Below are 26,856 nucleotides of genomic sequence, written 5' to 3'. Positions count from 1 at the left end.
CAGTTTGGTAAATGTTTTCTCTGCCATGATTTTATTTCACGTAGTATAGAAACAAGTGATTTAGATGTGTGATTCCCAAACCTTTATTCTCGGCCCCACTTCCAGCATTGGTGAATATCCCGATTTGGTCAAGAAGCGCGAACACGCAAATATATACTGAACATAAATAGAAACGTAAAGTGTTGGTCCCATGTTTCATGAGCTGAAATAAAAGATCAACATTTTCTATATGCACAAAAAAAACTTATCAAGAAACTGATTAAACAGCATGATCATTACACAGGAGCACCTTATGCTGGGGACAATAAAAGGCCACTCTAAAATATGCCATTTTGTCACAGATGTCTCAAGTTGAGGGAACGCGCAATTGACATGCTGACTGATGGAATGTCCACCAGAGCCGTTGTCTGATAATTTAATGTTAATTTCTCTACCATAATTCGGCAGTACGTCCAACCGGCCTCACAATCACAGACCACATGAACCACGCCAGCCCAGGACCTCCATATCCGGCTTCTTCCCCTTGCGGGATCGTCTGATGCCAGTCACCCAGACAGACAGCTGATGAAACTGAGGAGTATTTCTGTCTGTAATAACACCTTCTGTGGGGGAAAACTCATTCTGACTGGCTGGGCCTGGCTCCCTAGTGGATGGGTCTATGCCCTCCCAGGCTCATCCATGGCTACACCCTTGCCTATTCATGTGAAATCCATATATTAGGGCCTTATAGGAACTATAACAGAGTAAAATTGTTGCGTTTATATTTTTGTTCAGTAAAAGGTAGCATTGATTTACTTTGGATTTGTGCCACAAATGCTAAAAAGTTATAATTTGAAGTTGTAACAGAGGCCAGGTAAACAAAACCAAAGCATGGATTGCTGTCATACCTTGTCCATAGACTGTTTACCATATGTAACCGGTGTGAAATGGCTAGTTAGCGGGGTGCGTAGCTTTTGTGGAGCGATAGGTAACAATGCTTCGAGCGTGGCTGTTGTCGATGTGTACAGAGGGTCCCTGGTTCGAGCCCTGGTAGGGGAGAGGAGAGGGACGGAAGCTATACTGTTACACCTACATGGTCTGTTTCACTTCCAGATTTCTCAAAAGGAAAGATGGTTATTTCAGCCAAACAAATAGATCAGTTTGCATATCCAACTAATTAATAAATTACACAAATACACTATTTTATTCGTAAAATATATTACAATTAAAATTGACAATACTAATCTTTAGTGTTGGTCTGTGAGATGCATGTCTACGGTAAGTGCCCATCACTTAACATAGGATGAAATAAGGAATTAAAAAATAAATAAAAAGCAATATAAAGTTTTATTTCCAGACATGGGGGTTCCCAAAATGTGTCACGTTTTCCACTACACACACCAGTGTAAACTAAAGAATCCTGTTATTCTCAAATTAAAAGAAAAAAGATTTCACATCACTCACCAGTCACATTTTTCTACCATTCCATCTCTGGCCTCAAGAGCAGAGGTCAGAGTGAGGAGAGAAGGGGCACTAGAACACTTCACAGGGTCTGGCTCTTTGGGAGTAAATATGTGCAGACTTTTGCCACACTAGCAAATCTACTGGCAAATAGGTCCAGGGCAGTGGAGGAGTATATAAACAAAGATTGCAATCCGCATGAAGGCTCTCTTAGAAAGTAACTATACACTTACAAAAAAAATACAAGAGAAAATTAATGACAAAAAAAAGCTAACTCCAGAATTGTTTTTATAATGGCAGAACACTGTATAAGTTATGGAGAAGTTTGAACAGTGGAATAATTGGGTGTTAAATGCAAACCCCATTAATGACACTTGAAAAATTGTTCTGAACAATTCATGAAATGATTGTGTGAATGTGTGCTGATGCTGAGCTGAATGTTTCCACTTGATTCCGAACAAAGACCTGATATGTAATGATGATTGACCCCAGATAGACAAAGTATTCACTTCAAATGAGTGTTCCACAATAAATGGTCATGATTTCAAAATAATGCATGATGAGAATTATGGTAATGAATTGAACACTACAACTATTTCATTGCTGGTTCCTAGATAAGGATTTTGTTAAAGCAGAAATGATCTCCAGTCATTATTCAATGTAAAAATGAGATTGCAATAAGGACAGGCTGTTTGGTATGACAATGCTAGAAGTGTAGAAACAGATCGGGCAACCAAGCTAGGTCTTCCAATCTAAGGCATCAGAGTTCTTAATGGACCTATTTACAGGCCTGATTTAACTTTTACATGAAAGATTGCTGCACACTCACAAAGAGAAGATGGGTAAATGCTGTTGTAAGACAGACCAGTTAGTGGATCCATATTTTGCTCCACATCATGTGGCATGGACTGATGTGGATTTTATGGATCACATGTAAAAAAAAAGAAAAGAAAGTTTTAAATAACAAAACAAAAAAATTCATTCTGAACTTTAACATCTATAATATACATTTTGCAATATAATATACTAGGTAGGCGGTTTAGCAGCAATAGGAATTAGGACAATATCTACAGGCACGCAGCCCACACTCACTTATCCAAGCACAGGACCACTCAGTGCACATTACTTCCTCAAACACATTCTTATCCATTGGAAAATGGTTAGAGCCAGGAGTTTTTCCTGACCATGTGACCACCTGAAAGATTCTGTGGGAAGATCTCAATTGAAAACACCTCAGTCTACTTCTTAAAACCCATTGGAGGTCAGAGGGAAGGGACCTCTGGCTCCCTCATCCAATGGGTTTTGAAAAGGAGAGAGGACACAAGGAGTATGCAATTGACATAACTAGGGCACAGAGTTTTTCCAGGACACATGTTCAGGAAAAATCCTGTCCCTAGAAATGTTCAGCAGCTATTAGAAGATGAGGCCATATCACAGCCAGACAATTGAATAACCCTAACCTGTGACCATCCAGCATTAGGATACTGGGAGACAGACATGGTCAATGGTGTCAAGAGTCCCTATGCAGAGGAGTTTGAAGTCTATGACAGTTTAAACAAAAAAGGGGCTGCCTACAAAAAAAATCTCACCAAAGATGTTGCATATTTCATATGTCCAAAGAAAAATGCACCAAAATGGAAAATCAATCCACAGAAAGAAACCGCAAAAAAAATAAAAATAATCCAGTTTGTGATCAAAGATTAGGTCCATGTCTACCAAATGACCATTTCCATAGGTACTGAGTCCTTTACAGTGAGCCAAGGGACTTAAACCTTGAGGCCTTTCAACCCAAAATGGCCTCATAGTACGACTGTGTAGCTAGGTCAGGGAAAGGCTAACTTTTTGGCTTCAGGGCCACATCAGGATTTCGAAATTCAATGGAGGGCCGCACAGATTTCTTGGGGACGGACGGGTTTGTTAAAATCAATTTGCGGCCCAGAAAAACGTAAGTTATTTGGAAATATATAGGCCCATTATAATTTCTACATACCATCTAGATTTAAATGACCAAGAGTGGCCTTGAGTATTTTATCTAACCCAAAATAATCATTTTTACTTTAAACTTGTATTACTCAAACATCCCGTGGGCCAGATTGTATGAGCTCATAGTTTGTCCAGTCCTGATCTAGGTCCTCAACACTGAAGTATAGATAATATACCATCTATAGGAAAATAACATTTTCACATATGTATCAAATTGTGTTCGCACATCAGATGATGGACCGGATGATGCACATCAGATGATGGACCGGATGATGCACATCAGATGATGGACCGGATGATGCACATCAGATGATGGACCGGATGATGCACATCAGATGATGGACCGGATGATGCACATCAGATGATGGACCGGATGATGCACATCAGATGATGGACCGGATGATGCACATCAGATGATGGACCGGATGATGCACATCAGGTGAAAAAGACTGTTAATCATGGACTTTTCCTTTTCTTTACAAATACTGCAAAATATATGTATTGTTTCACTATGATTCAGGATGGGAACTCCTCATCATCTAGATCCCAGTTGGGTTATCAGGGAGATGTACTGAACTGATGCCCTCACATGTAGCATCTTTCCCAACAATGCATGAGGAGGTAGAGAGACATGGGGCACCAATCCAGTTGGTCAGTTACCTACATTCCTAAGGCCAGGCTAGCAGTGAGGCTGTCATCAGGGGAGTAAAGCTGCACATATACCGTTGACTCTGTCAGAAACGGTTGTGTCCTCACAAGGTCCCGTTCAAAACAACAATTTAATTAATGAGTTGATGAGAAATCCGAATGAGGTAAGAGGGAAAGTTCTCAGGTATGGGTTGTCAAACTTGTCTTCCATGTATTCACATGCAAAAGTTCCATGTGTGTGTACGAACGCACACATCCAAGTATGAGCACCCACAATTCTGTTATCACAGGTTCAATTATAGTTCCTAAGAACAAAGTAGTAATTGTTCAACCACTATTCATTATATATCATAAAAATCCTCTCTTTGCTGGATTGAGTTTAAATTTCCATAAAAGGCACACATTAAGTCAATTTTTTCTAGCACTTCAAAGTCTGCCAGTTCTGAAACAAATCATCTGAATGGGCATTTCAGGGGCCCCGAAGTAGAAAAACCTAACACGATCATAGAAATCTCTTAACATGATCTAATTATTCAAATCCAGTTTCATAAGCCCAATCAATTTACAAAACAAGCTGTCCAAAAACTGAGAATGATGAACCATATGCAATGCATGTGTGTAGCATGTCACAAATGATAACTTGTTCACTCTATTATATGCTACTTTGACCCGATGGGCTTGGGTCAAAAGTAGAGCACTATGATGAATAGGGTACCATTTGTGAGAGTTTGTATTTGGATGTGAAATAGGGGTTATTGTGGGACTGCTCAGTCCTCCAGGCCTTGGCGGGTGAAGAAGTCTTCCAGCTCGCTCAGCCTCTCGATGAGCATGACATCCAGGTCGGCATCGTCAGGCCTCCCCCGCCGACCACGCCCCCTGGGGCCCTTTACACGCAGGGGAGCCATGTTGGCCCGGACTTTGCGTTTGCGCGGCAATGTGAAGTCGGGGAAGTCCAGTACACGCTTCCTCTTCTGGTGGCCAATGCAGACCAGAGATCCGTTCTTCTCCTTGGGCTCCTCGAAGATGGTCTCCAGGCTCCTGGTATGGGAAAACCATATACTAAACAATATGATCAACCATATACTAAACAATATGATCAACCATATACTAGTGCTGAGTGAATAGTGCTTTTTTTGAGGTCGGTTCAGTTTCGATTATTAAAAAATAAATGACTGTTTTCGATTCCTGTTATTTAAAATAAAATAAAAACATTAAATGCACTATGCATTATGTGTGTCGAATGCTTTAACACAGAATAAAACAATTAATAAAAGTCCCATGATGGTAGTGACTGCCCATTACTGCTCTTCACTTAAATCAGAATATATTGACATTACTTTAAAAAAATATTTCAGTTGTGTATTACATTTGTTTTAGTTATTATTTCATTATAAGTCATCTCTATAGAGCTGCTGTCTATGCTGTCTGACAAAATCACTATTTTAGAAGTTCTTCAAAGTAAATAAGGCATTCTGGTATGACTGCTGAATACCAACTATCAATCACTAAGATCATGTATTTTCAGGTAGAGATACCTCGCAACTCCTCCCCTCATGATGACACATTTTTCTGTCTCTTTTACATAACATGCGTAAAAGCTACACAGACCGAACAAGTAGGCGCATAATGGATTATGGTCATTGTAGTTAATTACCATGTTTTCTGCGCTAAACTACAAGCTCACAAAAAAAAAAGACCGAAATGGAATGCAAATAACAACCAACATTAGTCAATAAGTTATTTAAAAAATGTCAATAACAAAAATGTCAGTTAACTGCTGAGCAATACCATACACTAAACAAAATGATAAACCATATGAACAATATTAAAGCGGAAATTACGATTTTTCACGTTAAAATGTATACCAAACTAAAACCATTGAAATCAAAGTTTAATAAACCATACAACTATGTACAAGGACTACTTTTAACAACTTCCCCAGAAAATGTTACGAAAACCCATTTACAGGAAGAACTGTGCAGATACAAAGTTTGTTAACAGAATAAAACTCAGGGAAATTTTACAGTAACTGTTACCAACCTTTGTATCTGCACAGTTTTTACAGTTAATGTTTTTTTATTTACTGAATACATTTTTCAAAGTAGTCATTGTCCATAGAGGTGTATGGTTTGTTAAACTTTGAAATCAATGGTTTTTGTTTGGCATACATTTTAAAGTGAAAAATCTGAGCCTCAGCGTAATTCTGTTAACTTGGAATTGCCTATGCCTATTTTAATAGCCTATTGACTAACAACAAGTGGTTTCAATATACTGTCAATTGTCATGTTCTCCAACTTGAGGTACAGTTTGAATAATAAAAATGATGATGGCTGACCTGTTGGGAGTGGGTGATTTGTAATTCTTGTTGGTGTAAATCTCCTCCAAGCTGAACTCCTTCTTCTTCAGTCTGATGGGATGTACGCAAAAAAACATGTAAAACACAGTTGGCACTCTGTGTGATCACATGAGCCGTGGTATTTCAATAATCCCATTGTTTTGTTAGTTACTGAGTTTTTAAACTTACCTCTTTGGTTTGGGCAGGCCCATGGGAGTGAGGTTGTTGTCTGGTTTGGGAACAGTCTTCCGAATGCGGATCTGGGATACCCTCTTGGAGCGCTGGCATGGCTGGGTTCCCACACTCGCATCATACAGACCACCCTACAGAACAAAATAAAGAAAAAGTGAGAGAAGAGACAAAATAATTGTATTTTAATAATATAGCAAAGAAGTCACAAGGGAGAGGTACAACTAGCTGGATTGCAAGAGTTTGTGTTCAGACAATGGAAGAGGTGCTTCCTTGAAAAATCAATGATGCTCACAGGGAATAAAATACAAAAGTCACTCCATGGATCAAATGAGCAACCTCAGTCAACACCAAAATGGTGTTTCCCACTGTCACACAACATTCATCAGCCCCCTTAGATCCAGGACTAGACTGCAGAGACTGCAACTAAGAATTAGCTAAATTGCTCAAATCTGTGTGGAACGTTTGTTGTGCATGATCCCTATAAATTGTAAGGATTGTACAGAATCAGAGCCACAGTTTTGGTAACTGCCAAAATAAAGGAAACAATTGAGTAAATGGATACAAAGTATATTGAAAGCAGGTGCTTCCACACAAGTGTGGTTCCTGAGTTAAGTAATCAACAAATTCTGTGCGGGCCATTATTTTGGCCCCCATAGGTTGACAATGCCCCCATGCACAGGGCACGAGTGGTCATTGAATGGTTTGATGAGAATGAAAACGATGATAACCATATGCCATGGCTGTCTCAGTCAGCAGATTTCAACCCAAATTAACACTTAAGGGAGATTCTGGAGTGGCTCCTGAGACAGTGTTTTATACCACCATCAACAAAACACCAAATTCTGGAAATTCTTGTGGAAGAATGGTGTCTAGGGATGTGCATCTCTTCTTTCATATGCATCTAGATACATGGGCTCCAATAGCAAACATTTTCATTTGGAACAATTGTGTGATTTGGTTTGATTAGGGGAATGAATTTATGTGATTTGGATCAATTCGATACAATTACATGCATTTTTTTGCATAAACACATTCATTTTCCATTTATATCTGCTGCTGATGGGAGCTCAGGAGCTGGGCCTCTGAGCTGGATCTGTCTGAGCTTGGGATTTCTTCTCTAAGCTGAGTGGCCCTCAGTGTGTGTGTTCCTCAATGTCAATGGTGTGTGTGTGTGTAGGTACCTGAGCTGAACCATAGGGCAGCTCAGGTACCTATGCTTTTTGTCCCCCTACTTTTTAAAAATCTGAAAACCACCAATTTGTCATTTTTGCAGATAAAATGTTGAGTTGACACAATGACAATACTAATCTTTAGAAATTAGAATGGCATTTAGCCAATTAGTATACTGCAGCTTTGGATTTTAACCAGTCTCAATAGCAAATGGTTTAGACCGATTGGAATTTTAAGGAGTTTCTTTCACTCCAACCAATTAATGTGACCATGCACAGCTCCAAAAAAGTATTGCTGTCATTTATGAAATTACCCTGTTCATGTAACAATGACCAAATACACTGACCGTTTAAAGCAAAAACTACCAAAACGATTTCTTATAGTGAACCTAAACAACTAAATCAAATCTGAATGATTGAAAACCCCAATCAGCTGTTGGATGGGAGTTGCATCCACTCCGGTAGGCTACACAACTCCGGTAAAACACAATTGGTAACATTTAGTTGAGTTACAATTAGTTGAGACAATTACATTCATTGTTCAATATACAGTGGGGCAAAAAAGTATTTAGTCAGCCACCAATTGTGCAAGTTCTCCCACTTAAAAAGATGAGGCCTGTAATTTTCATCATAGGTACACTTCAACTATGACAGACACAATTAGAAGAAAAAAAATCCAGAAAATCACATTGTAGGATTTTTATGACTTTATTTGCAAATTAAGGTGGAAAATAAGTATTTGGTCACCTACAAACAAGCAAGATTTCTGGCTCTCACAGACCTGTAACTTCTTCTTTAAGAGGCTCCTCTGTCCTCCACTCGTTACCTGTATTAATGGCACCGGTTTGAATTTGTTATCAGTATAGAAAGACACCTGTACACAACCTCAAACAGTCACACTCCAAACTCCACTATGGCCAAGACCAAAGAGCTGTCAAAGGACACCAGAAACAAAATTGTAGACCTGCACCAGGCTGGGAAGACTGCATCTGCAATAGGTAAGCAGCTTGGTTTGAAGAAATCAACTGTGGGAGCAATTATTAGGAAATGGAAGACATACAAGACCACTGATAATCTCCCTCGATCGCAGGCTCCACGCAAGATCTCACCCCGTGGGGTCAAAATGATCACAAGAACGGTGAGCAAAAATCCCAGAACCACACGGGGGGACCTAGTGAATGACCTGCAGAGAGCTGGGACCAAAGTAACAAAGCCTACCATCAGCAAGGCCATTGAAGATGAAACGTGGCTGGGTCTTTCAGCATGACAATGATCCCAAACACACCGCCCGGGCAACGAAGGAGTGGCTTTGTAAGAAGCATTTCAAGGTCCTGGAGTTTCCTAGCCAGTCTCCAGATCTCAACCCCATAGAAAGTCTTTGGAGGGAGTTGAAAGTCCGTGTTGTCCAGCAACAGCCCCAAAACATCACTGCTCTAGAGGAGATCTGCACGGAGGAATGGGCCAAAATACCAGCAACAGTGTGTGAAAACATTGTGAAGACTCACAGAAAACGTTTGACCTCTGTCATTGCCAACAAAGGGTATATAACAAAGTATTGAGATAAACTTTTGTTATTGACCAAATACTTATTTTCCACCATAATTTGCAAATAAATTCATAAACAATCCTACAAAGTGATTTTCTGGATTTTTTTTTCTCATTTTGTCTGTCATAGATGAAGTGTACCTATGATGAAAATGTACAGGCCTCTCTCCTTTTTTAAGTGGGAGAACTTGCACAATTGGTGGCTGACTAAATACTTTTTTGCCCCACTGTAACTAGGCAAGTCAGTTAAGAACAAATTCTTATTTACAATGATGGCCTACACCGGCCAAACCTGAATGACGCTGGGCCAATTGTGCGCCGCCCTATGGGACTCCGAAACACAGTCGGTTGTGATACAGTCTGGATTTGAACCAGGGTATCTGTAGTGACGCCTCTAGCACTGAGACGCAGTGCCTTATACCGCTACAGATATCATTAAAAACGGCAAACATTTCTCCCCACCTTATGACAAAATGTGTAGAACTGCAGGCAATTGGCTGCAAAACAGCTAATTTTCCTATCCGCCCCATGGCAAAATGAGTAGAATTGCAGCAAACTTGCTTTAAAACTTAAAACGTAAACGTCTTTTTCTAGGGCTGCACGATTTGGACAAAATATATAATTGCGATTTTTGGGCCAGATATTGCAATTTCTATTATGAATTGCAACACGTGGGTGAAAACTTGGTAATTCCATCAGACATGGTTAAAACAACTGTCTGGGTAGAGAACATCACTTCTAACATGAGATGTAGATTAACACACTGTGCTAACTGAACACAAAACCAAATTAAACTCATCTTTCCCAACATTGTTATAGGCTACATATGATAAAAGATGGGATTATAATGCCTACATATTAACAAGCCAAAATATATTATTGATTAATTCATGAATAACATTATGAGTTCCTATTTCCCAATACGAGTTCTTAATTAAGTTAATTATTTATTCAAGCAGCCATGGGCTGCAGATGGAATATGAAGCTTATGATTGTGTAATTATGTATAAATAGGCTGAAACATTATTATAAGTCAAAGTGCCTTTAAAAAATTGTAACACGTAGCCTACTGATTGCAAGGTGCAGTCTGTGTCCAAAACATTGGCGTCTGGTCCAGTCATTCAATGTGACATGTTTCAACTCCTCCCTTAATTTTGTTATACAGTGTTGGGATGGTGATTTGGGAGAAATATGTATACTTCTTATCCAGCTTGTTTATCATCTTCTTGAAGCCATCTTTGCTGACTGTGTAAATAAGAACCATGTCTTTGGCTCTCTGATAGCCTCGGACTTCTATGCGGGATGTTTTTTTGTAGGGTGTTACACTTGAAAACGCATCATCAACCAATGCGTGTTTCACGTAGGCGGCTGGTTGTGGCTGAGGGGCTTTGCTGCTGTCGGGTGCTTTTTTTACTATTCAATCATCATAAAGTAGTGGATGGTTATTCTTCAAATTATTAAATCAATTGTCGAGACAACTCAGACAGTTTTTGAGGTTTGCCTGTACTGAAATAATGCCATAGCACTGAAGATGCGCCCTTCTTGGCACCAAATTGACATTCTTGTTAGCACTAGCAGCACCGGACACACTGAGGTAAAGCCACAGTTGCTAAACCTCATACTGTACTGTCTTTGGTGAAGCCCTTTCTCTCCTCACCAGCATCTAAATGTGCGCTCTAACCAGGGATGCATGTGATTGGCCAGCATGTGCATGCCATGCAGTGTGAGAGATACCCGCGAGCAAATGCGGCCCCTCGTGAGTGTGGCCCCCACACCCATCAAAGTTTCCCATCCCTGTCTAGTCAATCAAAGTCCATTCTAAGACAAAGTTACTGTACATGCCAGGCTCACCTCTCTGGTTGGGCTGCGGCCATGCAGACCAGGGTATTTGACGTTGGCACTGGCGATGGCAAAGCTGGGCACAGGCTCGGGCTGGTTATCCAGACGCATGGTCTTGGGGCTGTGGCTATGACTGGTCTTGGGGCTGGAAAGGGCCCGCTCTGGGGGGAGTCTGACCCAACGTCGCCTTGTCGGTGAGAAGGTGAGAGACGTACTGCTGGGCGGAAAACAGAATGGAGACACATAGTTCGTGATGATATTCAATAATAGGCATAGGTTGTGCATCACTTATACATGCTGTTTATCCTTTGAGATGCCACTGACAACAGCAGTAAGATGTAATGTAGCCAGCCCATATTAGTTTGCCAATCAATTATTACATTGCATTTCATGGACATTCAATAGTGCCATGTCTAGACGTCTGCTCACCTTGCTGTGCTAGACATTCTGACAGAGGTAGCTTCTTGACTGCATGATTGAGCATAACTGCAATTACAAACCAACAAGCAAGCAAACAAGAAATCAGCAGAATATCTTCAAATGTTTACTATAATAAGTAAATATTTATTCTCTCTATTAACATATTGCTTATGAAAACGGCTCTTAGCACATGAAAATGCCTATCAATACTGACCTGTGGTCATTGTCCAGGCCAGGAGGGCCTGTGTAGTCCTTGAGGGGAGGATACATGTACTTCTTCTGTGACTCTATAATCTGACACATCACCGTCTCCACCGCTGTGGCCGACAACTTCATGAGGGGCATGGGGCACTTGTGTCTGAACCAGTGGCGGAAGGAGGCGGGGGAGGATGCAGCCAGCACGGTGCTCAGACCCGCCTTGGAGAACTTGGAGAAGCCCATCTGGCTGAAGAGGGACATGGGAAACTGGCCTGTGGCATGGAAGAGGCCGTGCTGCAGGGTAGAAGAGTCTCTGTCCAGGGCCTTGCTGCTACAGCATAAGGAGGAGAAGGTCTGGGCTAGGGGCCCTAGCTGCAGGGGGGACAGAGGCAAGACTGGGCTGCCCAGAATCACCAGGGGCTGCCAGTGGTGCTGCGACGTCTCCTCCTCCAGCTCCGGGAGAGACATGGCTAGAGCACCACTAGTGCTGCGAACGCCTTTCAGGGGCCGCTTCTTACAGGAGGACCGGTCCTTATTCCAGTGGTTCTTGAGCTTGGAGTTGAAGACGCACGGGATGTTCCCCCATCTACTTTGACCACCATCCGGGGGTGAGGGGAGCTCCGGGGATGGGCTGGAAGGTACAAGCTGGCTGGCTGTGTCCGACAGCTGGAGTAGGAGGGCCTGGCCTTGGGGGTGGATGGATCTAACACCAACCATGAGAGATTTAGAAGAGCCATTTCGGGGAGAGGAGAGCTTGGAGGCTACGGAGGAGTCTAGAGAGGGGCTGGAAGAGTGGAAGTGCAGGAAGGATCGATCCGTGGCTTGTTTGCCCTTCTGAGGGTCCACGTAGTCAGACATGGGTGGGGAGGACAGAGGGGACCAGGAAGAGGGTGCAAAGACTGAACCTGATAGTGATGATGCTCCATCTGGAGACTTCAGCTGGGCGTGGGACAATGGATTGTGTTGCTGATGAGGTATTGTAAAGTTTAGAGTCTGCTTGTGTTGTTGACTCTGCTGCCTCTCCTCGGCTGCCTCCCTGCCCACACCAACCTGTGGTTGGTCCTGTATCTGAGCGGAGAAGCTACTCTTGACGGGCTTAGTGGCGGTAGAGTTAAACTCATCGACCGAGTGTGCCTTCGCTTCCCTCTTGTTCCGCCTCTTCCTCTCAGGCTTCTGGTCTTTCTCTGCCTCTTTGGAGGACTGAGTGTAGGCCATGTGGTCAGTGCGAGGTGGGCTGGTGATCCTAAGTTGGATATTAGTTGAAGCAGGAGCTATTCTTCCCGTGTGCTTAGGCCTAGATGACCTTACAACTTCAACGGAATGTGGCGACAGAGAGAAAGCTCCTATAGGGCTCAACTGTACCCCCTCAGGAAATGCAGCCCTAGTCCTACCCTTACCCGTAAGTGGACACTTATGGACCTCAGTGCTTTTGGACAGGCCTTGGGATTCAGTGGGGAAGTGTACATGAGGAGAGTGTGGATGGGTCTCTGTACTCTCTCTCCTGTTCCCAGATTGTGCCTTCTGAGAAGGGGATGGAAGGGGCACTTCCTGGCTGTCACTAGACTCTGTGTCTGCCAGGGCAGAATTGACCAACCAGTTAAGAGCGTCCCGCCCCTTCTCGGCCGCCAGCTCCATGTCCAGATCTTCAAAGTCCGACACAGGGGAGTAGTTCCCTTGTTTGCACCCCTCAGTGACCGACTTAGAGGGAGCTTTTCCCATGGAGGATACGGACCGGCCTGACTCTGTTCTTTTCATTTCCCCACCTAACCCCTCTTTGTGGTCACTGCTCGGGGCTGGACTGTGGCTGGGTGAAAATGTTGTCGTCATCATCCATTGACATCCAGTGACACTCCCCTTGTCTAAGTCTGCTCCTGAGGAGCCCATATTGCACAAAGGGTTAGGACTGTGTGGTAACAACTTGGTGAAGTCCTCTTCTTTCAGCACTCTTGGTTCCTTTCCTGTACAACACAATAAACATTACTTACCAACAAAATAATCTTCAATCAAGTAGTTAAACACTGGCAGCCCGTGGCCCCCATGTTTGGCGTCACTCAGAAATGTCCTTGTTTTTTAAAGAAAAGCACATGTTTTGTCCATTAAAAATACAGTGCAGACAGTCATTTACAACAAACAATTGTAGCTGGAAACAGTGATTTTTATGGAATACCTACAGAGGCCCATTATCAGCAACCATCACTCCTGTTTTTCAATGGCATGTTGTGTTAGCTGATCCAAGTTTATCATTTTAAAAGGCCAATTGATCATTAGAAACCCCATTTGCAATTATGTTAGCACATCTGAAAACTGATTAAAGAAGCAATAAAACTGGCCTTCTTTAGACTAGTTGAGTGTCTAGAGCATCAGCATTTGTGGGTCTGACTACAGGCTCAAAATGGCCAGAAACAAAAGACCTTTCTTCTGAAATTGACAGCTTCATTAAATAGTACCCGCAAAACACACGTCTCAACATCAACAGTGAAGAGGCGACTCCGGGATGCTGGCCTTCTAGGCAGAGTTGCAAAGAAAAAGCCATATCTCAGACTGGCCAATAAAAATAAAAGATTAAGACAGGCAAAATAACAGACACTGGACAGAGGAACTCTGCCTAGAAGGCCAGCATCCCAGAGTCGCCTCTTCACTGTTGACATGGAGACGGGTGTTTTGCGGGTACTATTTAATGAAGGTTCCAGTTGAGGACTTGTGAGGCGTCTGTTTCTCAAACTAGACACCTAATGTACTGGTCATCTTGCTCAGTTGTGCACCAGGACCTCCCATTAATCTTTCTATTCTGGTTAGAGCCTGTTTGCGCTGTTCTGTGAAGGGAGTAGTACACAGCGTTGTACGAGATCTTCAGTTTCTTGGCAATTTCTCGCATGGAATAGCCTTCATTTCTCAGAACAAGAACAGACTGACGAGTTTAAGAAGAAAGTTATTTTTTTCTGGACATTTCGAGCCTGTAATCGAACACCGGAGTGATGGTGGCTGATATCGGGCCTCTGTAAACCTATGTAGATATTCCATTAAAAATCAGCCGTTTCCAGATACAATAGTCATTAACAAAGTCTACACTGCATTTCTGATCAATATGCTGTTATTTTAAAATGGACAAAAAAAGTGCTTTTCTTTCCAAAACAAGGACATTTAAGTGACCCCAAAATGTTGGACATTAAGTGTATGTGTACACACAAAATATATTTGGCTAAGAAATTTAATCCTAGTAAAAATTCCCTGTCTTAGGTCAGTTAGGATCACCACTTTATTATAAGAATGTGAAATGTCAGAATAATAGTAGAAATAATTATTTATTTCAGCTTTTATTTTTTTCCATTACATTCCCAGTGGGTCAGAAGTTTACATACACTCAATTAGTATTTGGTAGCATTGCCTTTAAATTGTTTAACTTGGGTCAAACGTTTTGGGTAGCCTTCCACAAGCTTCCCACAATAAGTTGGGTGAATTTTGGCCCATTCCTTCTGACAGAGATGGTGTAACTGAGTCAGGTTTGTAGGCCTCCTTGCTCGCACATGCTTTTTCAAATCTGCCCAAAAATGTTCTATACGATTGAGGTCAGTGCTTTGAGATGGCCACTCCAATACCTTGACTTTGTTGTCCTTAAGCCATTTTGTCACAACTTTGGAAGTATGCTTGGGGTCATTGTCCATTTAGAAGACCAATTTGCAACCAAACTTTAACTTCCTGACTGATGTCTGGAGATGTTGCTTCAATATAACCACAATTTTCCTACCTCATTATGCCATCTATTTTGTGAAGTGCACCAGTCCCTCCTGCAGCAAAGCACCCCCACAACATGATTCTGCCACCCCCGTGCTTCATGGTTGGGATGATGTTCTTCAGCTTGCAAGCTTCCCCCTTTTTCCTCCAAACAGAATGGTCATTATGGCCAACAAGTTATAATTTTGTTTCATCAGACCAGAGGACATTTCTCCAAAAAGTACGATCTTTGTCCCCATGTGCAATTGCAAACTGTAGTCTGGCTTTTTTATGGCAGTTTTGGAGCAGTGGCTTCTTCCTTGCCGAGCGGCCTTTCAGGTCATGTCGATATAGGACTCGTTTTACTGTGGATATAGATACTTTTGTACCCAGCATCTTCACAAGGTCCCTTGCTGTTGTTCTGGGATTGATTTGCACTTTTCACACCAAAGTACCTTCATCTCTAGGAGACAGAACGCATCTTTTTCCTGAGCGGTATGAAGGCTGCGTGGTCCAAAGGTGTTTATACTTGCGTGCTATTGCTTGTACAGATGAACGTGGTACCTTCAGTCGTTTGGAAATTGCTTCCAAGGATAAACCAGACTTGTGGGGGTCTATAATTTTTTTCTGAGGTCCTGGCTGATTTCCCATGATGTCAAGCAAAGAGGCACTGAGTTTGAAGGTTGGCCTTGAAATACATCCACAGGTACACCTCCAATTGACTCAAATTATGTCAATTAGCCTATCAGAAGCTTCTAAAGCCATGACATCATTTTATGGAATTTTCCAAGCTGTTTAAAGGCACAGTCAACTTAGTGTATATAAACTTCTGACCCAATGGAATTGTGATACAGTGAATTAATCTGTCTGTTGGAAAAAGTAGATGTCCTAACCGACTTGCCAAAACTATAGTTTGTGAACAAGAAATTTGTGGAGTGGTTGAAAAACGAGTTTCAAGGACTCCAACCTAAGTGTATGTAAACTTCTGACTTCAACTGTATATCATCCACACTCAGTCTTAAAAACATTCAACTTTTCTCCTTTTTTAAATGACTTAATAAAATGTAGCAGGGAGGCATGCACACACATTTCAGCGTGGTGCCTTCTAATCTTTAGTGCATCAACTTCAACTCACCCAGACCATGGAGAGGTGACAGGTCCTGTTTGGCGACAGCAGCAGTCATCCCTCTTGCCAGCTGGCCCACCTGGATCCTGAGCAGAGCCAGGCTGTTGCCATGTGTGGTGCCCTGCTCACAGAGCTGCTCCATCCTCCTCTCCACCACCTCCAGACGCTGGCACAGGGAGCCGAGGGAGCCCGTCAGCAGCCGCTTCATCTCTGCCTGGTGGGCTTCAAGGCAGAGCTTCAGGGTCCCCAGCTGCTCTCCCGTGGGGCCAGCCGGGGGAGTAGGATCAGAGGGGCACACCTGAGGCGGAGGAGGGGAGGTAGGCTCTGTGCACAGAACACAGTCACAGAGAGGGTGAGTTGGAACTGGGGAGGTTGATTGTCAGGTTTGTGCAGCTAAAGGAGACCTTTTCATAATTTCACCCGATCACTTCTCCTCGCGTTTCAGTCTGATCATTTAGATTGCTGCTGCCTCCTGTTAGCCTACTACTATGATACATCAAATGGTGAGGAACAGATATAGCCCTTGGTTCTCCCCAGACCTAACTGCCCTTAACCAACACAAAAACATCCTATGGCGGTCTGCATTAGCATCGAACAGCCCCCGTGATATGCAGCTTTTCAGGGAAGCTAGAAACCATTATACACAGGCAGTTAGAAAAGACAAGGCTAGCCTTTTCAAGCAGACATTTTCTTCCTGCAACACTAACTCAAAAACGTTCTGGGACACTGTAAAGTTCATGGAGAATAAGAACACCTCCTCCCAGCTGCCCACTGCACCAAAGATAGGAAACACTGTCACCACCGATAAATCCACTATAATTGAGAATTTCAATAAGCATTTTTCTACGGCTGGCTACAGCAACTCGCCCAAGCCTTCCCCATTTCTCCTTCTCCCAAATCCAGTCAGCTGATGTTCTGAAAGGGCTGCAAAATCTGGACCCCTACAAATCAGCTGGGCTAGACAATCTGGACCCTTTCTTTCTAAAATGATCTGCCAAAATTGTTGCCACCCCTATTACTAGCCTGTTCAACCTCTCGTGTCATCTGAGATTCCCAAAGATTGGAAAGCAGCTACGGTCATCCCCCTCTTCAAAGGGGGGGGGGGACACTTGACCCAAACTGCTACAGACCTATATCTATCCAACCCTGCCTTTCTAAGGTCTGCGAAAGCCAAGTCAACAAACAGATTACCGACCATTTCGAATCTCACCATACCCTCTCTGCTATGCAATCTGGTTTCAGAGCTGGCAGTCCCTATGGGGGTGCCACAGGGTTCAATTCTTGAACCGACTCTTCTCTGTATACATCAATGATGTCGCTCTTGCTGCTGGTGAGTCTCTGATCCACCTCTACGCAGACGACACCATTCTGTATACTTCTGGCCCTTCTTTGGACTCTGTGTTAACAACCCTCCAGACAAGCTTCAATGCCATACAACAATCCTTCCGTGGCCTCCAATTGCTCTTCAATACAAGTAAAACTAAATACATGCTCTTCAACCGATCGCTGCCTGCACCTGCCCGCCTGTCCAACATCACTACTCTGGACGGCTCTGACTTAGAATACATGGACAACTACAAATACCTAGGTGTCTGGTTAGACTAAACTCTCCTTCCAGACCCACATCAAACATCTCCAATCCAAAGTTAAATCTAGAATTGGCTTCCTATTTCACAACAAAGCATCCTTCACTCATGCTGCCAAACATACCCTTGTAAAACTGACCATCCTACCAATCCTCGACTTCGGCGATGTCATTTACAAAATAGCCTCCAATATCCTACTCAACAAATTGGATGCAGTCTATCACAGTGCCATCCGTTTTGTCACCAAAGCCCCATATACTACCCACCATTGCGACCTGTACGCTCTCGTTGGCTGGCCCTCGCTTCATACTCGTCGCCAAACCCACTGGCTCCATGTCATCTACAAGACCCTGCTAGGTAAAGTCCCCCCTTATCGTATATAGACTTGTTTCTACTGTATTATTGACTGTATGTTTGTTTTACTCCATCATTGTATGTGTCGAACTGCTTTGCTTTATCTTGGCCAGGTCGCAATTGTAAATGAGAACTTGTTCTCAACTAGCCTACCTGGTTAAATAAAGGTGTTCTCAACTTGCCTACCTGGTTAAATAAAGGTGTTCTCAACTTGCCTACCTGGTTAAATAAAGGTGTTCTCAACTTGCCTACCTGGTTAAATAAAGGTGTTCTCAACTTGCCTACCTGGTTAAATAAAGGTGTTCTCAACTTGCCTACCTGGTTAAATAAAGGTGTTCTCAACTTGCCTACCTGGTTAAATAAAGGTCAAATAAAAATACATAAAAAATAGCCCATCTAACAAGCAGTGAATGGGTAGGTAAATATAAAATGCCAAAGCGCATTATCTTTATATATTTTTTAACCATTTTTCTCCCAAATTTTGCGGTATTCAATTGGTAGTTACAGTCTTGTCTCATCGCTGCAACTCCCGTATGGACTCGGGAGAGGCGAAGGTCGAGAGCCTGTCGACAACCCAACCATCCGCACTGCTTACTGACACATTGCCCATTTAACCCGGAAGCCAGCCGCACCAACGCGTTGGAGGAAACAGCATGCACTGCGCCCGGCCCGCCACAGGAGTCGCCGCTAGTCACGGCCGGCTGCAACAGAGCCTGGACTCTAACAAAGAATCTCGACTGGCAAAGCTAGAACTGCGATGCTGGGCCTCAGACCACTGCACCACTCGGGAGGCCCCGAGGCGCATTCTTACTGAGTGACTGCAAATTTGTCTGCCCGCTGCAAGTTAAGGACAGACAGACACACACCTTCGAGCGCTACGCCTAATATGAAGCTTTTTTGGTCTATAAACGTGTAGACTGATAAGTACATGTTGACAAAATAACTAGGCATATTACAACACTTTGTGTTTTCTGAACATGAGTATCTTCCGATCCAATTCGGCTATCAACTGTCAATTTACAGATACGATCACGAGTATGGCCAGGTTGGCACCCCCTTAGTTTCTATGCACAACAAACTGATAACAACAATTGTACATTACCTAGTTGTTTTGGATGAACCCAGACATTGCCTTTGTTGCCAGGTCTTTGGGTGCCTTGGACCTGAAAATGACCACGCACAAATTTACACACGATCCAATACACAGACATTGAATACACATGCAGAAACATAAGCATACTCTAAGACAGGGTTCCCCAACCGGCGGCCCAAGTTTTATTTGGCCTTTCACGTTTTTTTTGGGGGGGGGGGATTTTTATTGTTGGACATAAGACTGTAAAAACACCAGGAAATCAGCTCCAAGTGGCTTCAATTTAATAAATATGTTGCCAAGTATTCCCACGCATAATACAGACACACTTGATCATACACAAACGTAAACCAGGTTTGACATGATTATGTTTCAGTCAAACATATATGTTAGGTCCAACAGATTGCGGCTAATTTGCAGTCTAAAAATGATTTGTCATTATTTTACGGCCGCCGCCACTCACAAAAAATAATAATAAAATAGTCCTACGGCTGAATCTAGTTGATGATCGCTGCACTAAGAACACCACACACATTCCCCACCTGGTCTGACACTTGTGTCTCTGTTCTTCTGAAATCGGAAGATCCTGCAGTCCCATAGACAGGACCTCTCAAACTGGAGACTGAACCCAAAGCCCTCTGCCTGTGATCTGCCTGAGTCTGTCTCTCTCTCACACCAGAGTCCATCCCAAGACTACCATCTCTATCTCTGCTCTCTGCTGGTCTGTGAGACATAGTTACGGTCACCAGAGGTCCTCCATCCTCCGCAGCATTCCTCTGGTCCTTGCTAGTCTCTCTGCACCCTGTGGCCAGTTGTTCATGGTACAGCTGGGAGAGAGAAGGGCATGGACCCACCGACGTGGAGCCGGGGAGCTGCTGACCACCTCTTGGATCAGCCGAAACAGATGACAACATCATCACACATGGGCTGAAGGGCCTGCGGAGCAGAGAGGGGACAAGAGGGGTTCCTGGGTCAGATTCCGGTTCAGATAATTGTATTGCCAATACAACATGGTTGATTAACCAAGAGATGACCAGTGATTGAATATAACACCTTATGATAGCTGGATAATCAACTACATTTAATAAACAAATATACATGTTCAAAATGTCTAAAATAAACATATTTCAATCTAATTATTGCATGCAACCTTGAGGCGAATACCAAATCATTTCTCTATTATTACCCAGCAAGTGTGATACATTTAGTTAATCTAGCCATCATTACCTAACCCCACGCATAATCCCAGACTGCTACAACAAGTAAACTGTCTCGCTACACGCACAAGCTAGCTTTGTGGTTTGACAGATCGAATCTACTACTAGCATGACCAAAACAGACACCAAACATAATAGCGAGTCTATTGAAGAAAAAAACACTGATCAAGCGTAAATCAATCACTCACTCACTCACTGCCTGCCTGGATTCCCATTACTCTCTACAATAACACGACTGTCTACATCTTTTATACTATAGCATAATGTAGCTAGCCACTGCGATCAAAACGTCGAAGGGCCCGTGTTACAAGAGTCGCGCTTTGTTGAAGCATTTTAGACGGTAGGTTTAGACAATTGTGATAACATACCTCGACCAGAGCTCTGCGCCCAATGTGGATATGTGGCTTTACCAAACTTGCCCCAAGACGTGCCCTACAAACTCCTAGATAAAATTCCAATTTGCTGTTCCATCTAGACGTCCCATACTCATGATTTCTATCTCAACTGCGCTTCCGGTGGAAAGCAAGGCAGTTTAGCGTTACATTTCAGAACCTAGCCACTTTGTAAACCAGTATACAGAAATGGCAAGATGTCTCTTTAAAATCTAGCTAACCGTATATTTGCAAAATAGTTATACGCTAACTGCCAATGTTTTTTTTGTTGCAAGAAATACAGATTTGTTTACGAACAAATAAATAAATGAATCTCGCTCTCGGATCAGGGCGAGACAATTGGCCGGATTGGATCGTAGCCTACTTCCTTTTGAAGGACTCAGCCATTGGCGCAGACCAGCCGGGTCGAGCACTCTTCTCCTCCCATTGGTGCATCGATGAGAAACTGCATTATGGGTTACCAAAATAAAATAATGTACAGTATAGGCCTTGTTTGCGTGACGTAATATTCACAATATATTCGTTTTAGACAAATCACATACACAAAACCAGTCTTTTTTTACATTTCCTCAGTAGTGCTGTCATATTGGGGTCCATATCAATAAGATTATAAAATATTTTTATTTGGTCCCCAACAACAACAACAACAAAAAATGTAGAACTGGCAAAGGGACAGGGTTCCGGTCTTGATGCACGGTTTCGAATACTCCTACAGTTTTGCTTCGGTACTGCACTTTAACTGACGGCCGGCCCTGAAATACAATTTCCAATGGTAATGGAGGCTCCTCAGAGGAGGAATGAAATAAAAATGGTAAAATATTGAAAAAGTTATACTTTTTAGATGAAACTATACTAAATATATGAATGTCACCAAATAACTGATTAAAACACATTGTTTTGCAATGTAGGTCTACAGTAGCCTCAACAGCACTCTGGGTACATTGACTTAAATCCAAAATCTAGGAGGCTCATGGTTCTCACCCCCTTCCATAGTTGTACACGGTAATTATGGCAACTTCCCAGAGGACGTCCAACCTATCAGAACTCTTGCAGCATGAACTGACATGTTGTCCACTCAATCAAAGGATCAGAGAATTATTCTTGTACAGAAAGCATTAACTACAGCTAGCTAACTCTGCAGTGCATAAAATGTGGTGAGTAGTTGACTCAAAGAGAGAGAAAGGAAATAGTTGAAAAGTTTTGAACAAATACATTTCTTCAAATATTATGGCAAAGCAAGAGAGAGAGAAAGCTAGCTATATTTCCTTGTGTTTTTTTCACTTTCACTTACATTGCTAGCAAATGCAGCTAGCCAACGTTAGTTTAGCCTACTCAAACACTCGGCTCAAACAGAGAGGGATAGTATGTTAGCTAGGTGGCTGTGGCTATCCAACACTGGAACTCTTCCAAGTCAAGGTATTCATTTATTTCCCCCGGGTCCCGCCGGTGTAACTGCTAAAACTGCTTGCTGACTGTACACTGTACTGCATGATTGTGGCGGGTTTACTAATGCGTTAGTTCTATTAGCTATGTTTACTATGATGTTAGCTAATATGGTGACAACAATGTAGGCTATGTGTAGAGGTTAGCGGTTATGATATGATGGTTTGGCTTGGAAAGGTTTTTTCGCCTGGTCACAGACAGTTGATGTGTTGTGCGCTGAAGTCTACAAACAAAGGGAAAATGTGAGAGCTAGATGTAAGCTAGAGTGTGGAAGGCGGTATTGAATGTGTGCTGTCTGTTACCTAATTACTCAAATTTATCTCGACCTGTACACAAACGTTGTAAACTTGGCTAAGGTTGTAGCAACCTCATGATGTGTATAGGGAAAATGTGAGTATCATATAGTAGCCTAAACCTATCGATATTATATTGTTGTACATCAATGTTACAATATGCTGTAATAGAAATAAGGCAATGCTCATTTTAAAAAAAATGTCCTTCCTAATCTTAAATGGTACCGACTGCCACTGATTTCCAAACATGGCCACATATAGAGAAATCAGATTTGAAAATTCCTAATAAGAAACTTTAGGTACATATTGTATAAACACAAACTCACTTCCTTGACAACTTCCTTGACAACAAACATGGACAACTTTGACAAAAGGCTATCAGAATAAGTTCACAAATAAAAACATTGTTATGAGTTGGAACTCCTGGAAAGAATTTGGGGAGGTATTGGGCGCAGGAGGCCGGTGGCATCTTGATTGGGAGGACGGGCTCATAGTAATGGCTGGAATGGAATAAATGGAATGGTATTGAATGCAGAAAACACATGGTTTCCATGTGTTTGATGCTGGATGCTGGATTGGCGCACATTCAACAAATCTGATACAATAAAGTGGATATTTGTCAAATCTGTCATGATTGATGTATTGTAACAGGCCCACAATGGGGTTACTAAAATCAGATTTTGATATTTGGCTGTTTTTGCTGCATAACATTTAGAAGTTGTCCCTTTTCAGGTTTAGAAAAAGTGACTGCTAAATGCTAACTCCTGTTCGTATAAGCTGGTAGCATAGCTAGCATACAGAAATCGGTGGTGGTAGTCAAAGTAGTTTTCAATTGTAATGCAGTTGATTGATAACGATGACATTAATATGTATTTGGTTGACATCCATACAAGCATTATACTCCGAATTTTACCTCAACAGAGTGTGAAATACACATATAAACAATAGCCTAAATGTGGGCAAAGTTTTGCTGGGGGGCAAAGGGGAGAATTGGGATAGAGATTGAGGTTGGAAAATGGTGTAGCCTTTTTAATTTATGTTATCTTGGCTGAGCTACTAAGTCAAGCACCCGGAAAAGGACTCCAAAATTTTAAAAGAGGTAAGGTCTTGTCTTTCCTTTAGCCAGTTGCTTGTAATTACCTGGATGGCTATAGCGATTAACCCTGAATCACTACGAGTGGTGCAGTACAGTCCAATTTATTGGATGCAGTATGACAGCTCCTCAAAGCACAAGAAGTATGAGAAATACTGACTTCTGCAGAGAGGCATTGCAGTTAATGCTTTACAGCCACTGCAGATGTGGATTGACCATGAAGAGTCTTTGAGGCACATGGTATCGCCTTACAGAGCTCGATTTGGCATCCGCAAGCCTCCAGAGGCTCCGCAATTGTCTCACACCCTCAGTATGGAGCCTCCGGACCCCATTTTCAGATCATGCATAAATAGTTTTTTATCCTCCTTCTGCTATCCCTAGTCAATCCTATACATATAATGTATTGTGCTGCAAAAGTGAGTATAATTTCCTAAATAAATGTACTCCACTGTACAAAGGTTTTGTATCCCTACTTGAGTTGTGTTGGTGGTTCTACCACAGGGTAAGTAGTGCGTCAAGTGCAGTTTCCAAGGGCCACAGCTTGAAACTAGATGTAGGAAGACTTCTCCTGACAGTAGCCTCTCCACCACCAAGACCCTTGCAGTGCCTCCTCATGGCAAAACATATGGTTACTAGCTTACTTACGAATTAGGCGAAACAACTTGTGATCTTGCAGTAGCAGTGGGTCTTAGAGGAGTAATGTGCATGCCCACTGGAATGTGGACACGCCCAACCATTTATGGGTTAATAGCCAGTTAAAGAGCTCCAAGCATCAAAGGGTGGATGGCAACTGTTGTCTTATAGTTTTCCAATTGTAGAAAATATACATTTGATTCTTTATTTGTGTTCTTATATCCATTGATATTTTATTTTATTTTTTTATTTTTTTTCATATGTCTGGTTTCTATCAGTTATTCATAGAGTCATGTAGGTACTTAGTCCAGACTCATTAAAGAGTTGGGTTATTGTAAGTACACATGCTGTATAAGGACATTATTTATCTGCACATTAACATAAAACTATGGTCAACAAATACAATGTCATCAAAGGTCTAGACTTGATTGTATCAATACTAATATGTTGGGGTGTGGATAAGGCAATGGAACTTAGATGTAAGAAGTGTGTGTGGAGCAAGAAATTGGGTTTAGGTGCAAGTTTGCTGCCAAGCTGATGTGTGGCAGTAAATTGCTGTTTTGTTAATTTACAAGGACATGATATTCAGAAGATGTTACCCTGCATCTCAATTTTTGTTTTAATCTCTTTTAAGCCATTACTTCTTCAGGATTGGTGGGTCCCCCATGGACAGTTGAGCAAATGTAGGCTAATGCGGTTAGAATGAGGTTGTACGTAAGTAACACGAACATTTCCCAGGACATAGACATATCTGATATCTAACTGCACTGTCCAATTTACAGTAGCTATTACAGTAAAATAATACCATGCTATTGTTTGAGGAGAGTGCACAGTTTTGAACTTGAAAAGTTATTAATAAACAAATTAGGCACATTTGGGCAGTCTTGATACAACATTTTGAACAGAAATTCAATGGTTCATTGGATCAGTCTAAATCGTTGCAGATACCCTGCTGCCATCTAGTGGCCAAAATCTAAATTGCACCTGGGCTGGAATAATACATTATGGCCTTTCTCTTGAATTTCAAAGATGATGGTCCAAAAAAATACAAAAAAAGTAGTTTTTTTCTTTGTCTTTTACCAGATCTAATGTGTTATATTCTCCAGGTTAGATTTGGGTATGTCATTTTGGGCAGAAATTTGAAAAAAGTGTCTGATCCTTCCACAGGGAGGAATACACCTTTTCCCTCAAGAGGGTTTATAGCAAGATAGAGGAAGTGTTTTTTGCAGCTGACTAGCTTCCTGCAGTGGTGGCCTATGTCCAGCCTCCACCAGCAAATCTTTCAGCAGCAGGTTCTGAAGGACACGTTTTCCTGCGCTGTATGCAGAGGTGAGTGATCTCTGACCTTCTCAATGACTGCCATAATGAAAGCAGTGTGTAGGTCATACTATAGTATTTTGAAATGTGCGTTTAATTTAGCTGATAGTCCTTGCTCATCCAACAGGACGTGTTACACACAGGTTTTTCAGCATTAGAGACAAGGACAATAGAAAGTACAGTACTTTGCCCTCTGGGGAGCATAAGGCAGCAACAAGCACTTGCCATGCCTAATGGTCCTTGGCAACATTTTCAGCTTCCCCACAGACAGGCTCTTGGTCTTCATTCCTTTGTGATTGAATCAGAACTAGGGGTTGAGGTTCAAAAATTACATCAAAAACATGTTGTCCTGTCTAATTTGGTAGGGACAAATCATTCACTAAACGCTAAACCTGAACAAAATATTCTAATAATTAAGGTGGAAATTGAGCAAGTTGAGGAGACAACTGCTTGGAGTAACCCTGGATTGTAAACTGTAATGGTCAAAACATAATGATACAACAGTAGCTAAAATGAGGAGAGGTCTGTCCATAAAGCACGGTTCTGCCTTAACGCTATCAACAAAACAGGTCCTACAAGCCCTAGTAGAGAGATTGACTTCATTACTACTTGTATTTGTGAGAAGTATTGCCATGTTGAATGCAGCGAGCGGTCGGTTTAAAATACTAGCACACAGCTCAGACACCCATGCATACCCCACAAGACATGCCACCAGAGGTCTCTTCACAGTCCCCCAGTCCAGAACAGACTATGGAAGTCACACAGTACTACATAGAGTCATGACTACATGGAACTCTATTCCACATCAAGTAACTGATGCAAGCAGTAAAGT

The 26,856-nt window shown here is 42.2% G+C and overlaps 1 protein-coding gene across 3 annotated transcripts; it reads right to left on the bottom strand.

Annotated features, from left to right (window-relative positions):
• Window positions 1-1,307: 1,307 nt before the first annotated feature.
• On the bottom strand, window positions 1,308-21,598 carry LOC109868399 (uncharacterized). Of its 3 annotated transcripts, none has more exons than XM_020457930.2 (10): window positions 21,222-21,598; window positions 20,179-20,572; window positions 19,649-19,709; window positions 16,616-16,930; window positions 11,786-13,727; window positions 11,581-11,637; window positions 11,164-11,368; window positions 6,596-6,729; window positions 6,407-6,478; window positions 1,308-5,109 (listed from the first exon to the last, which is right to left on the bottom strand). In XM_020457930.2, the coding sequence occupies exons 2-10, from the start codon at window positions 20,551-20,553 to the stop codon at window positions 4,839-4,841; spliced, it is 3,432 nt and encodes a 1,143-aa protein (XP_020313519.1). In that variant the 5' UTR covers window positions 20,554-20,572; window positions 21,222-21,598; the 3' UTR covers window positions 1,308-4,838. The 3 variants fall into 3 exon arrangements, with proteins under 3 accessions (XP_020313519.1, XP_020313520.1, XP_031658652.1); XM_020457931.2 differs by having other exon boundaries at window positions 11,164-11,365; XM_031802792.1 differs by having other exon boundaries at window positions 20,383-20,572.
• Between the last annotated feature and the right edge of the window lie 5,258 nt (window positions 21,599-26,856).

Source organism: Oncorhynchus kisutch, linkage group LG23 (assembly GCF_002021735.2).
Source record: "Oncorhynchus kisutch isolate 150728-3 linkage group LG23, Okis_V2, whole genome shotgun sequence".
NCBI classification, from domain to species: Eukaryota; Metazoa; Chordata; class Actinopteri; order Salmoniformes; family Salmonidae; genus Oncorhynchus; species Oncorhynchus kisutch.
The sequence above is the reverse complement of the archived record's forward strand: the minus strand, read 5'-3'. Positions and strand labels throughout refer to the sequence as shown.

What these genes read in the sequence shown, in the direction of transcription:
- LOC109868399 (XM_020457930.2), bottom strand. Translation starts at nt 20,553, where the DNA reads ATGATGTTGTCATCTGTTTCGGCTGATCCAAGAGGTGGTCAGCAGCTC. An exon ending in GCCGCAGCCCAACCAGAGAG is followed by an intron (nt 6,730 to 11,163) that starts GTGAGCCTGGCA and finishes TTTGTTCTGTAG; the next exon opens with GGTGGTCTGTATGATGCGAG. An exon ending in GGCCTGCCCAAACCAAAGAG is followed by an intron (nt 6,479 to 6,595) that starts GTAAGTTTAAAA and finishes ACATCCCATCAG; the next exon opens with ACTGAAGAAGAAGGAGTTCA.